Source organism: Solenopsis invicta, chromosome 12 (assembly GCF_016802725.1).
Source record: "Solenopsis invicta isolate M01_SB chromosome 12, UNIL_Sinv_3.0, whole genome shotgun sequence".
Lineage (NCBI taxonomy): Eukaryota > Metazoa > Arthropoda > Insecta > Hymenoptera > Formicidae > Solenopsis > Solenopsis invicta.
In genome coordinates, this window is record NC_052675.1 from 9,508,864 (window position 1) to 9,521,356 (window position 12,493).

The window sequence follows — 12,493 nt, forward strand, 5'->3', positions numbered from 1 at the left end:
AGAAGAATAATCGATTGGCCAGTCTCTTAAGCCTCGTATACACGATATGAGAAATCGATCTGAGATCTCGGACAGAGAGAGAATTGACCAATCGCATTTGAACAATTAGGCCAATTGATTAATGCGATTGGTCAATTCTCTCTCTCGGATCGATTTCTAGCAGCATGAACACAAGGCTTAAAAAGAAATCAGCCATATTGTTGAAACCTACGCTGCTTCCATGAGAACTGCACGTTTGCCTCCGTAATCGCGAATGTATGTACATATCACATAACCAACGTCGCTGACCTCGACCCCCGACCGATAATGTTTATAAATATTGGAATTTGACATATGTTACATGCACCAGCGGCAACTTCGTCAGAACCTCACAAGAACCTACCTGTCTTCGGTGACGTACGCGCGATGCACTTCAAAGCTATGCCGTTAATGTGATAGATCGTCGCCAAAGAAAATCGGACGTCGAAGAAGAAAAAATGACAACTGGCCAGAGTGGACACGATCATTCTCTCGCTATCAGACAGGAAATACAACGTTTTGAGAGCGTTCATCCGTCGATATATGCCATTTACGATCTGATTGAGCTCGTGCCCGACGCGCATATTGCTAAGCAAATTCGCGAGCATGTTGTGGCGATAGAGGGTACACTTAACAATTTTATACATTTTTTAAATATATTTTATGGTATAAGATATTTGCTGTAACTCTAATATTTATATACAATAATTTCAATGATATATAATTAAATATCTACATCTATGTTTTTTTGCATGTTACAAGGTTGCACTGTATGTATTAATGTAAATTTACATTTTTATTTAGATTCCTTCGTTAACAGCCATGAATGGACATTGGCGAGGGATGTCCCTGAATTGCACTTGGGAATCATTGGTTCCTCAGATTCAGGGAAGTCTGCTCTCGTTCACAGGTATCTCACTGGTTCATTCATGCACGAGGAATCACCAGAAGGTGGTCGTTTTAAGAAAGAAATCTTTATAAATGATCAAAGTTACCTTCTCTTGATTAGAGATGAGGGTGGGGTGCCAGAGGCTCAAGTACGCAACAAAATCACTTTGTTTCATACCGTGTGCCAATGCCTGTTATATTAAATAATGAATATCCTTTTCAGTTTTCAGCTTGGATAGACGCTTTATTACTTGTATTCAGCTTAGAAAATGAAGAGAGTTTCTCTATAGTTTGCAGTTTTTACAATAGAATGTGTTCTTTTCGGAATATGTCAGAAGTACCAAAAATACTTGTAGGTGTACAAGGTACATATATTGCAAGCATTACCATCTTATTTTTTTTTTTTATTGACATTTTTTCATGCACTTGAAACATACTCCTTTTATTAATTTTACAGATTCAATTAATGACAGCAATCCTCGTGTCATAAAAGATGTCAGACCACGGAAACTGGCTTGTGATTTAAGATGCCCTTATTATGAGACATGTGCTATTTATGGTTTAAATGTTGAGAGAGTATTTCAAGATGGTAAGGATATTTGAGAAAATAAATAGATGTTTGACGTATAAATAATTTTTTTTTAATTAGTTTTAATGTCTGAACTAACAACAGAAAAATTTTAGTGTGTCAAAAAATAATACAGAACATATCGGTGAAGAATTTTTCATGCGACGTGTGCCAACATGCTACAGAGAATGACGTTAAATTTGCAGTCCCTGCTATTACTAAAAATATGCAATCTCATAACAAAGATACAGAAACTACGAATTCCTTGAAAGTAAGTAGCTTGAATCAATTTTCCAAATTCTTGAACAAAAATCATAAAAAATTGTGCAAACTTTGAAAAATATTTTTTGACAGGTTTCAGAAAAAGATGGAAATGAGGATTGCAGATCCATTCATAATAGTTCAAACGACTCGTCACTGCTGAACGATAATTTTCATAACGTACAGAATCAACATGGAGAACTGCGTTCGTCAATTTTAACACCAACAACCATCAGGTTTGAATATGTATTTTTTTAAATTTTCTTCTACATTTTTTTGTATTGTTCTATTATAATATTTTCTTAATTTTCAGAAAATTTAGAAGAAAATCGAATATATTTACACCTTCTAAAAAGGAGAAGTACATGGGCGAAATGGGTGTTGGTAGAGAAATACCAGTGAAACAAGGTTATTTGTTCAAACGAAGCAGCAAGTCGTTGAAAGAGTGGAAGAAGAAATATGTCACGTTATTAGAGGATGGTCGTTTGACGTATCATTCGAGCCTACATGTAATTAGCAGTTATATAACAGCTGTGTACTTTATTGTTTTGCACATTTATGTTTACTATAAGGAGACATTTTCAGGATTACATGAACGATACTAATGGCAAAGAAATACTTTTGCAATACGTTACTGTGAAGGTACCTGGTAAAACGCCAAAAGGTTCTAAGTCGTACAATGCTCAAGGTACTGCAGTTTAGATTCCATATGCATGTTGTACTTATTGATGCAACAGTTTGTTTTTTGGAATCATTTTGCCTTAGAAATTAGGACTTTGAATAGGAAAGCTGGATATTGATTTAGCTAATCACTTTGAAATCAATTACTTTACATCTTTTAAAGAATCACTAATTTTGATTACTTACTTTGTGTACAATAGCTACTTGATTTGCGTTACATGCGTGCACGATGTGATTACAGTATAAAATCTTCACGGATTTAGTTTTTGACTAACACTAATTAATCTCTATTTGTCGTTTTTGGATGGTTTATTTGGATTCTCCTCAGACGATGTTGTTTGATTAAATGCGCTCAATAACCAGGCACATTTATGAATTCCACGAATTTGTTTCAAAAAACGATTCTAATTTTGCATTTTTAAGGACGCGTGATGTCATTATTTCTATACAATTTGTTATGCAATCAATAATCTCGTTTTAACTTTCAACCTACAACGTGATTAAATAATTTTAATTGTTTTCAATATTCCTTTTTTTTTTCAGAAGATAGTTTTGAATTTTCTATCATCTCTTTGGAGAACAAAACTTGGCATTTCGAGGCAAACAATGCCGAGGAGAGGGACAGCTGGATTGCTGCGATAGAACAGCAAATACTATCAAGCTTGCAAAATAGCGATGGCGACAAGAAAAATGAAACTGACGCTTTCAAAATGCACTGCATAAAGAACAAAGTTTCGGGGAATGATGCATGCGTTGACTGTGGTACACCGAGTGAGTGGATTTTTGTTTTCTTAATTACAGCGCGACTAACGACTTGAATACACATTTTCATGATTACAAATCTTTATTTCAGATCCTGATTGGGCCAGCCTTAATCTAGGCGTTTTAGTGTGCATCGAATGCTCCGGTATTCATAGAAACTTAGGTTCGCACATATCTAAGGTACGATCCTTGGATTTGGACGACTGGTCGTAAGTATGACGCGAAGTTTCACGCGCGTTATTAACGCGCGTTCAATCGTATTTGTCCCGTCGATGTTTATTGCTTAATGATGCATTTTTAACGACGGCTTTAGCGCAGGTCACCTAAGCGTCATGCTGGCTCTCGGCAACGATATAGCCAACAGTATTTGGGAATATTGTTTAAACGGAAAACAAAAACCTGTCTCGGATTCGTCTAGGGAAGAGAAGGAGCAGTGGATCAGATGGAAGTATGAGGATAAACTCTTTCTGCCGCCGATCAATCCGAATATCTCTTTAGGAAAATTGCTCATCGATTCGGTTTGCCGGTACGGTATCCCGCTTATCTAATCGAATGTCGATGTCAGTTAAGTGTGGGTATATTTTCGCAATCTTTTCTATCTTGTAAATCTTAATTATTTCCTAATACAGAGGCGACATGAGAGCGTTTACGTTATGTTTGGCGCGCTGTAATTACGAGGACATCAATATTTCAGTCAGCACGGAGGATCTACGAACGCCGTTACATTTGGCCTGCGCAACCGGGAATTTGGCAATGGCGCAACTTTTAATATGGGTGCGTGGTCCTTTTCTAGTTATCTAAAACGCATTACCTCGTGATCTTGAGCTATAACGCTGTATTATCGCAAACTTTGCAGCATAAAGCGAATCCGCAGAATCTGGATCATGAAGGACGGACGTGCATGTCGTACGTACGAGCGCTGGAAAGAACGCTTGACAATTCGTCGGACTCAATGGAAATGCAAAAGCTACTCGAAGTACTGGAACAAGCCAGCGTCTCCGGGATGGATGACGTCGACACATCTCAGTATTAAAGTTCAAAAAAATATGCCTTAATCACCCTGCCTGCATTTTCCGTAGTACGTTGTTGATAACTGTGTACTTATTATAAAAAAAACCAATGCTTCGTTTAGCGATTTACGAGAAAGAAAAAAAAAGCTTTTAAATGATATTTATTCCAGACAACCGCACATTGAAAGAAATCGAATTGTAATATTGATTAATTCGAGTAGAGCGTTAATTTTATATCATGTAAAAAAAAGTTTTTATCACGTGTGACACTCATTTTAATATCAATTACGAAATTCATCTCGAATTGAATGAGGAATTTTAAATGCAATATACTCTTGTACATTAATTAATAATTCTTTAAAAAAAAAAAAATATATATATATATATATATATATATATATATATATATATACATACACACATCGCAATACAATAATTTAATAAGATTTGTGTCGATCACGGAGAAATGACTAATAGCATGCTCGAGTGTATATTGTCAATGACTGAGAGTACAAACACTCATAAATGTAGTTATATTTATACATCTAATACATGTAACTGTATTTGAAGATTTATGAGATTGCTTTTATATATATATAACTTTTTATTTTATTAATTATTAATTAAATGTTCGATTACATCACGTATCCTATATGTCCTATTTATTAAAAATTACACCAATTCTGAAATTTTTATTCATTTTTTGAAATTCAGGAATGTATCTTATAGTTTCCTAAACTTCACCATTCTGGATATTGCGTTTATACTATAAACCATTTCCTCTTGTACGTTTTCATTATCTGAAAAAAATATATAAAATAAAGTTAGTAGAATTAAATTTTATTATATAGCACAATTTCTTATTTTTTATCGATTTGATATTTTTGAATTTGTTGTTTGCTTTACCAGAAGTAGAATATATATTTGTTGGAAAAATAGGAATTTTGCTGTAATAATAGGTTGTAGTCGTTAGCTCTGATGCGGCAGAATGAGACAAAACAGAAGCTTTCAATACAGAGGGATTCCTGAAATAAGATACGCAGTGTGTTTTATAGTATTTACTACAGTTTTGTATTATTTCACACGCAAATAAAATTTTTTTTTGAAAATTATCTTTAAAAATTTTGTTGTAGCATTAAACTTTACGCACATCTTGTTCAACTCATTAGCTAACGTATGAGGTAGAGGTGCCGTCAAGGTGAAAATTCGGTTGCAAAGCTCATTATGATGCTGTAAAGGAGATTGTGTCGAAACGAACTCTTTGTAAGCGTAAGCAAACAGACTATGCAAACTTTCAATTGGACATTCTAGATGCGCCTCAACAAGTAACATGCATTCCAAACTGATGTGAATTTGCGCTAAGGTAATCAATTTATTCCTGAAAATAATAAAGTCATAATTATAATATATATTAATCCTATTCAATTAATCCTTATCTATTCAATTTATAGAACGTTTCTCATATTTTGTATCACCTATAATTCTCTGCGTCAAAGATTCTGGAAGACATAATCAGTTTCTGTCGAAAATCATGTAGATCAATCAATCGCGCTCCTCTCAGGATATATAAATAATCTCGGGTAAGCTTCTCAAATCCCATATCTACGACAAGTTCCAATGGTACACTTCCCACTAATAAATGGGACGTCGTTTCTTGATGATGCAGATTGGAAATGCATTTTGCAAATTTCGTTGAATTCGTGTCATTAATCTAATAAATGTGTTAAAATGTGCACCTCTATACAAATTTAACATCTTTTAAAATTATAACCGTGGAAAAACACCATTAATTACCTGTGGTGTAAATTTATGTTCAAGAATTTCCTTCAAAACTGTTTCAAGACAGTTTACCATTTGTGGATACGTTGAAGCCTCTGTGCATGTTGAAAAGAATACACAATTAACCACTGTATACAAATAAGCAACACACTTTACTCACTTGAAATTATTTCCCATAAGAGATCGGTAAAATCTATATCATGTCTCAAGGAAACATCTTGTACACGTTCCTGCAGCTTTGCGTCAAATTCAGCATTCTCTTTACTGATATGATTGTTTTTCTTAACATAGCTCTCAGACTTTTGAAGACTAAAATCTCCATTCAGCAAAAGATTCAATTTTTCATCTATAATGTCCTTTTCCTAAAATCATACATAATCCAAGACATAAAAAATAATGATATATAGATATTTTGAAAAGAATATAGAAGTTTTTTACTACTTTTGAATGTGGCGTTGTGAATATTATTGGATTTTGCAGTCCAATATTTTTTTTGCATTCGTCTATTGCTGATAAATATTGGATTAATAAAAATAGCTGGCTCCTCAGTTCTTTTAACAAGCTATCCTTCCATCCAGCATTGATTTGAGCTAACTACAAAAATATACAAATTCAAGAATTCATATGATATTCTCATGTAATTTTTTTATGCTTGCATACCAAAGTATTTTTCGACATCCTTGAATCCAAGCTGTCTGAATGCATTTCGACGTTAATGCATCCTTCGAAATCACTCTTGGCAGTCTTATCCCAATCAATTGTTTCTTGTTTTACTCCAAACAAGTCAACAGCATTGAACATTGATACTTTGGTCTACATACATCAAAAATCAATTAAAAAAATCTTCAACACTAAAATAATTAAACTCTTATTATATCATATATTGCATACATTGTTTAAACAATGTTGTTCTTGCGCAAATGGCTTGAGATGCTCCTGTACTACTTTGTGACATTCATTTCTTACTGTAGCCAAACTTGTCAGACCAGTAGAAAAAGCATTCATCACGATAACACCATCTTGAAAGATGTCAAAGCCAATGAGTCTGGTCTGCTTATGATCCTTTCCATCGCAGAGAGCTAATATTGGAAAAGTAATAGTATTAAGGTGTTCCATACAAACATTCACGTTATTACTGAAAAAAGAAAGAATCATAATATTAGAAATATATTTTGACAAATCCTATTAGCTATTAATTCCTTTATCTTATTTATTCTGTATACAAGAAATAGTTTTTAATAAACCGAATTTTATTAACGCACATTGCATCCATTTTGCTCAGTGGCAAATACAACTCTTCCTCTTTTCGCCAATTCTGTCTCGTTATGAGAACAGTATCCTCGAGGTTCACAGTGCCGAATGAATACTTCAAAGGTGAACCACTGACATCGTGTCCTAAAAAACATTTTGGAGTTTATGTGTATCTCCAACGGAGTGTAATATTTAATGTTTAAAACATGCATTTCATTACTCGATGAATATTCGTCGAAACTTCCCTCGTTCTCCTTATGATCCGAGAGATGCTGCACATGCATGCCAGGAACCTGTGATAAACATCTCTGTCACTGTGCAAGACCGCAAGGAACAAAGCAAAGTCTTATTTTATTTCATCTTACATTTTTGTGAAGGATGATGTACGGCTTGTTCTTGAGGGACGGAAATATTTCCTCCACGTACGATAATCTAACTTTACTGGCTCGAACGTGTGGTTGCAAGATATCACTCCAATATCGTTCCATTCTATTACAAGATGTGACTTCTTTCTCTTCCATTTCTCTTCTTCTTTAGCTCTCGACTTTCCGATACCGTTCGAATTTGAATTAAATGGGATAAAGTGGAATACAAATGGTGCAGGTGCATCTGCGAAGTCATCGACGAGGCTTTACAAAGAGACGATGTGATCAAAGAAACTTGCTCCGAGTCACAAAACCGCCGCCATTTTAAGTTCCAGAAGTATTTAAATTTGAACACAGTCGATAAGTTTCAGCAATTTTTATCACTTTTCTTTTAATTCAACACAAAAGTAAACTGTAAACTTATTCTGATGGATGGAACAGCTTGAAAGTTGCAAAGATATAAATTCAGTTTAGAGCTTTTGAAAATGAAACAGTTCTTAATTTAAGAGAAAGGAACTTATTAAAGAAAAAACTACCATTAGACATTTTACAATTATATTCTGTATATTGTTGCGATTGTGTAATTGTGCGTCTGCTTCTTGTCTTAAAGGCCCGGGTCCAAGTCCGATCAAAAACATCGGATTTTATTTGATCACTATTTCTCGGAAAAAAACTAGAGAGCATCTCGTCTTTTAAATAGGCCGTTCGGAATCAGCCATAAAATTGTAGCTGTCGTAGATCTCTATAAACTATTTTAAAAAAATAAAAAAAACACCATAGAAACACACTGAGGAATCACCATGCTTTTAACAAAACAATCAAGAAGATGTATATATTTTTATTTATAGCACAATATAATGCAATATAATACAATCGATTCTGAAAGACTACTAAATCTATTTAATTGATTTGTAAACAAAAGTCAAACTAGAATTACAAACTCAGTCAACTTACAACAATCCATAATACTTATCAAATACATATAATTTCAGTCCGTTTGAAATAACACTAAATTTAACATTATCATATATTGTCATGAAAATTAAAAGTCGCAAAATAATATGTAAAGTTAAGAAAAGACAATTTTCGTTTTTACAATATTTAATTTTTTTTACAGCAAGTCTCATGTTTCTGGATCGAATCGGAAAGTTTTTTGCATTTTCTGCAAGAAATTAATTGCGCAGTGTGCTCTTCCCAACCTTGTTCTTTTTTAACTGAAATCTAATATGCATAACATTTGTAAAATAATTTTTTAGTTATATTTAAAAGTACAGATCTTATTCTATCAAAAATACAATTAAAAAGCAGTCTTTATTATTATTATTATCACACAATGTGTGTGGTATTTTATTATCTACATATCTACAATATAGTGCATATTCCTAAAACTGTATTTCTGTTAAATATTAATATCACTATGACACTTACATATTTCTTATAAATTAAATAATTTCTTGTTTAAAATGCGATTCGTTCTAAATAATATTAGTATAAAATGTATTTTTGTACAAAGAACTAGAAATATTAGAAAAACGATCAACTTATAACAATCTATAATATTTACAATATTTATTAGGTATATAATTTCATTCCATTTAAAATAATACTAAATTTAGCGTACCATATATTATCAGAAAAATAAAATCAAAAGCAAAGTAACATAAAGTTAAAAAAAGTCGTTTCACCAATATTTAAATTTTTTTACAACAAGCTTCATGCTTCTTAATTCGATCAGGCAGAAAAGTTCTTTTGCATTTTTGGCAAGCAATTAATTGCGCAGTATGCTCTTGCCATTCAACCGTTTCTTCTTTAATATCTGAAATCCATTTTGCATAACATGTAGTTTGTAAAATAATTTTTTATATATTTGTTGTATTTACACAATTTTTTGTATTTTTTTCTATTAAAATTTCTTTTAATCAATCTTTAAATTATAAAAATATCTGACGTTATTCTAAACAAAATTTTTTAAATTTTTTAAATTTTATAAACAAATATTTAAAAAATTTAACGAACTTAAACATGTAACTAACTGAAATATAATTTATCCTTCTTCTTAATAGTTTTTTAACTTCAAATTTAATCTTAATAAAATCATAATCATAAAGATTTAACATTAGCACATTAAAAACTAAGAAAAACATAATATACAATTGCTATAAAATTTAAAAAAGAAACCAAAAAAGTAATAAATAAAAAAATTCTAAACTTGCGTTTACATTGTTTTAAGAATAGTATTTTATTAATTTAATTTTTTAAAAATCAATGTATACCTTTAAATTCAAAAGGAGATTTATTCATCATTTCTTGAATCGATTTAGAATGTGATGGAATACTCTCGACATTTAATAATTGACTTCTTGGTTTCTCAGATGGTTCCTGAAGGTTTCTTGATAATGTTTGCGAAGTATTGGTTACTTGAAATATCGGTTTTTCAAATTGTTTTTCAAGATTCTTTGTTATTCCTGATAATGAACAGCTTGGTTCTTCAAGTTTTTTAAGATTCGCTAGTGGCGATAAATGATGTCCCGATTTTTCAAGTAATTTCTCAAGATTTTTTGGTGGTGTTCGTGATAATTGATGTCTCGGTTTAAATACCTGTATATATATTAAAAAAATGCATTATTAATTATAATTTTTATACTATTAGTTCTCTTTTTTACTTACCCGTTCTGCTAATTCTTGTTGCTTTGGAATATTCTCTTCTTTTTCGTCCTGCTCCTTAATCTCGAGTTCTACATCAATAATGATTTTGAATAAATTTGTTTATGCATTTTTAATATTAGTATCCTTCCCATCAAAACTAAAATAGATATCGCTAAATTTACCTTCTTCAAAGATTTCGTAGTTGTCTGTCGTATCTGTACTGATCAGTCTCTTATTTCTATTTCTTACATCTTCGTTTTTTTTCCTTTGATTTCTAAGAGTTACATTAGTTACATTAATATTTTCTTTATTTTCTTGCTTATCTTCCGATTTCTGTAAAACAATAAATTTTTTTTAAATCACACATTACACATTATAATTGATAGAAACTTTTTTTTCATTAAAAAATAAAGCTTTGTTTAAAACAATGTTTTCTGTTTTATTTGTATCTTTAAATAACAAAAAAAAACATGAGGCGCATACTTGCAAAATGTATTTTAACCAAAATTATATTTTGGACAACTTTTTGGCAAATTTGGAAATTTATTTTTTATATTATGCCATTCTTTTTAAAATTTTACGTTCTATCAATTGGCATATTATTATTTTTTGTAAAGTTTTATGTGGTTTTCTTTTTTGTTTGCTAAAAATTATAAATTTTGAACAAAATGATTTTTTAAAAACTGTTCTTCACATGTTTTAAACAAAAAAGCATATTTTAAATAAACAAAAGAACATTTGATAGCTTTGATCTGCTCTAGCTTGAATATTCTAATTTTTCGTCAGCATTAAACTAGAAGATAATGAGTATCTTGTGTTAACTGCAAGGTCAAAAGTTTCATATCAACTGCTTGTTATGCCTATTGAATCTTTATCACTGTCTCTGTCACTATATAATTAAAACAAAAAAAACCTTGTTGTTAAGTTGAATAGAAAGAGAGAAAATGATACTAACAAAAAAGAATTTCCACACACAAGGTCATCTATAAAGCCAGAAATATTTAAATATTTTTATTCTTCTTTGATTTGTATTATTTTTTAAATGTCATCGACAATAGTTTAAAACTGTTTAAAATAATGCTTACTATTTTAAATAAGTTTTAATCAGTTTTAAACATATTGTTTAAAACATCCTATTATGCATGATGATTGTAGAATAAGAGTTGCTCATCTGCTTTCTGTGCCAAAGATCCGAGTTCAAATTCACCCAGAACAACATTCAATTTTTAATTGATCATCATCTCTCAAAAAGCAATGACAAACAATTGAGAGTAGCTTTGCCAAGACAATCACCATGCATAAAAACACATCACATACAACAAAAACGTTATACATTTAACAACATTACCTGATTTTGGCACAGTTTTCCATCGCATTTACATGATGGATTGCAACTGTGATTCTTCTTCACGCAGCCACAGATGCGTGAAGAACAGTTTCCTTTGCAATTACAAAGTTTTTTTTCCATATTAATTTTTGACGTTGCATTTGGAGTCAAAGAAACGGATCTATGATTTTCAACATTATTAGGCTTGTTTAATTCTGAGTGTCTTCTTAGAACATTAACCTCGAGTTGCAGTAATCTTATTTGCTCCTCCAATTTAGCAATCTCTATCTGACTATCAAAATTATCAGTCTGCGTGCTGGAGTTTTTTAAGCCACTAAAAAAAGTATACTTCTGTTACTACTATTATTATTGCGAGTGAAAAATAACGTAGATTCTATGTTAATTACTATTCTCATAAAATGATAAATAAACCAATAACTTTTTATAAGAAAAAGAAATAAGGATCAAACAATAAGCATGTGCGGATGTTAAAAAAGAATAATAAACTAATAAACGATAATTATTATAACAGTCATGCTTTTCAACAAGAACAAAACGAACGTGCAATTTTCGCTTACCGGGACAACGTATTTTCAGCTCTGAGCTTAGTTCTCTTCATCTTTACTCGAGTTTCACGTACACTCGAGTTACTAAATTACGTTAGTCGACACCACGATGCACCACGACACGCGGAAATTCAGTATGATTCAGTAACGGATTTAAAGTAACAACGATCACCATTTAAATCAAACATGTGACCACATGACATCGAGGATGGCAAGGCGAGGGGAGGAATGGGGAGAGAAAGAGGAACGATTGTGCCAAAGCGCCGCCTGGTTCTCAAAACCGCGAACTAATGCGACGTGCAGTGGGAATTGGGAATGAGTGCGAATTCTTCACGCACCATACGCGTTATGCCTTTACGCGTATACAGGGT

General features: G+C 31.8%; 3 protein-coding genes across 5 annotated transcripts; 1 reads left to right on the forward strand and 2 right to left on the reverse strand.

Moving 5' to 3' along the window:
* Positions 1–245: 245 nt before the first annotated feature.
* LOC105194623 (centaurin-gamma-1A) lies at positions 246–5,300 on the forward strand. 2 transcript variants are annotated; one of them, XM_039455858.1, is made up of 13 exons: positions 246–642; positions 823–1,055; positions 1,130–1,271; positions 1,364–1,495; positions 1,591–1,745; positions 1,829–1,971; positions 2,049–2,244; positions 2,321–2,423; positions 2,963–3,187; positions 3,270–3,387; positions 3,492–3,704; positions 3,808–3,952; positions 4,035–5,300. In XM_039455858.1, exons 1-13 carry the CDS (start codon positions 477–479, stop codon positions 4,209–4,211), a joined length of 2,148 nt encoding a protein of 715 aa, XP_039311792.1. In that variant the 5' UTR covers positions 246–476; the 3' UTR covers positions 4,212–5,300. The 2 variants fall into 2 exon arrangements, with proteins under 2 accessions (XP_039311792.1, XP_011157933.1); XM_011159631.3 differs by having other exon boundaries at positions 477–642; positions 2,960–3,187.
* On the reverse strand, positions 4,853–8,746 carry LOC105194622 (protein zwilch homolog). Of its 2 annotated transcripts, XM_011159630.3 has the most exons (12): positions 7,584–8,746; positions 7,439–7,511; positions 7,230–7,362; positions 6,859–7,102; positions 6,628–6,780; positions 6,409–6,561; positions 6,128–6,329; positions 5,983–6,062; positions 5,664–5,899; positions 5,339–5,566; positions 5,095–5,213; positions 4,853–4,988 (listed from the first exon to the last, which is right to left on the reverse strand). In XM_011159630.3, exons 1-12 carry the CDS (start codon positions 7,737–7,739, stop codon positions 4,912–4,914), a joined length of 1,854 nt encoding a protein of 617 aa, XP_011157932.2. In that variant the 5' UTR covers positions 7,740–8,746; the 3' UTR covers positions 4,853–4,911. The 2 variants fall into 2 exon arrangements, with proteins under 2 accessions (XP_011157932.2, XP_025995369.2); XM_026139584.2 differs by having other exon boundaries at positions 4,952–5,213.
* Positions 8,747–8,897: 151 nt separating this feature from the next.
* On the reverse strand, positions 8,898–12,342 carry LOC105194621. The gene is made up of 6 exons (XM_011159629.3): positions 12,135–12,342; positions 11,578–11,890; positions 10,412–10,562; positions 10,251–10,318; positions 9,857–10,181; positions 8,898–9,399 (listed from the first exon to the last, which is right to left on the reverse strand). Exons 1-6 carry the CDS (start codon positions 12,173–12,175, stop codon positions 9,275–9,277), a joined length of 1,023 nt encoding a protein of 340 aa, XP_011157931.2. The 5' UTR covers positions 12,176–12,342; the 3' UTR covers positions 8,898–9,274.
* Positions 12,343–12,493: the final 151 nt, after the last annotated feature.

Bases quoted from the DNA above. Each gene is read 5' to 3' on its own strand.
- LOC105194622 (XM_026139584.2), bottom strand. From the start codon at position 7,739: ATGGAAGAGAAAGAAGTCACATCTTGTAATAGAATGGAACGATATTGG. The intron at 6,063-6,127 runs GTGAGTAAAGTG...CAACATGCACAG, and splicing joins CTTATGGGAAATAATTTCAA to AGGCTTCAACGTATCCACAA. The intron at 5,567-5,663 runs GTGATACAAAAT...TATTATTTTCAG, and splicing joins TTTGACGCAGAGAATTATAG to GAATAAATTGATTACCTTAG.
- LOC105194623 (XM_011159631.3), top strand. From the start codon at position 477: ATGACAACTGGCCAGAGTGGACACGATCATTCTCTCGCTATCAGACAG. The intron at 1,972-2,048 runs GTTTGAATATGT...CTTAATTTTCAG, and splicing joins TTAACACCAACAACCATCAG to AAAATTTAGAAGAAAATCGA. The intron at 3,705-3,807 runs GTACGGTATCCC...TTCCTAATACAG, and splicing joins CTCATCGATTCGGTTTGCCG to AGGCGACATGAGAGCGTTTA.
- LOC105194621 (XM_011159629.3), bottom strand. From the start codon at position 12,175: ATGAAGAGAACTAAGCTCAGAGCTGAAAATACGTTGTCCCG. The intron at 10,563-11,577 runs GTAATGTTGTTA...ATTGTTTTACAG, and splicing joins GAAAACTGTGCCAAAATCAG to AAATCGGAAGATAAGCAAGA. The intron at 10,182-10,250 runs GTAAGTAAAAAA...ATATATATACAG, and splicing joins AACAAGAATTAGCAGAACGG to GTATTTAAACCGAGACATCA.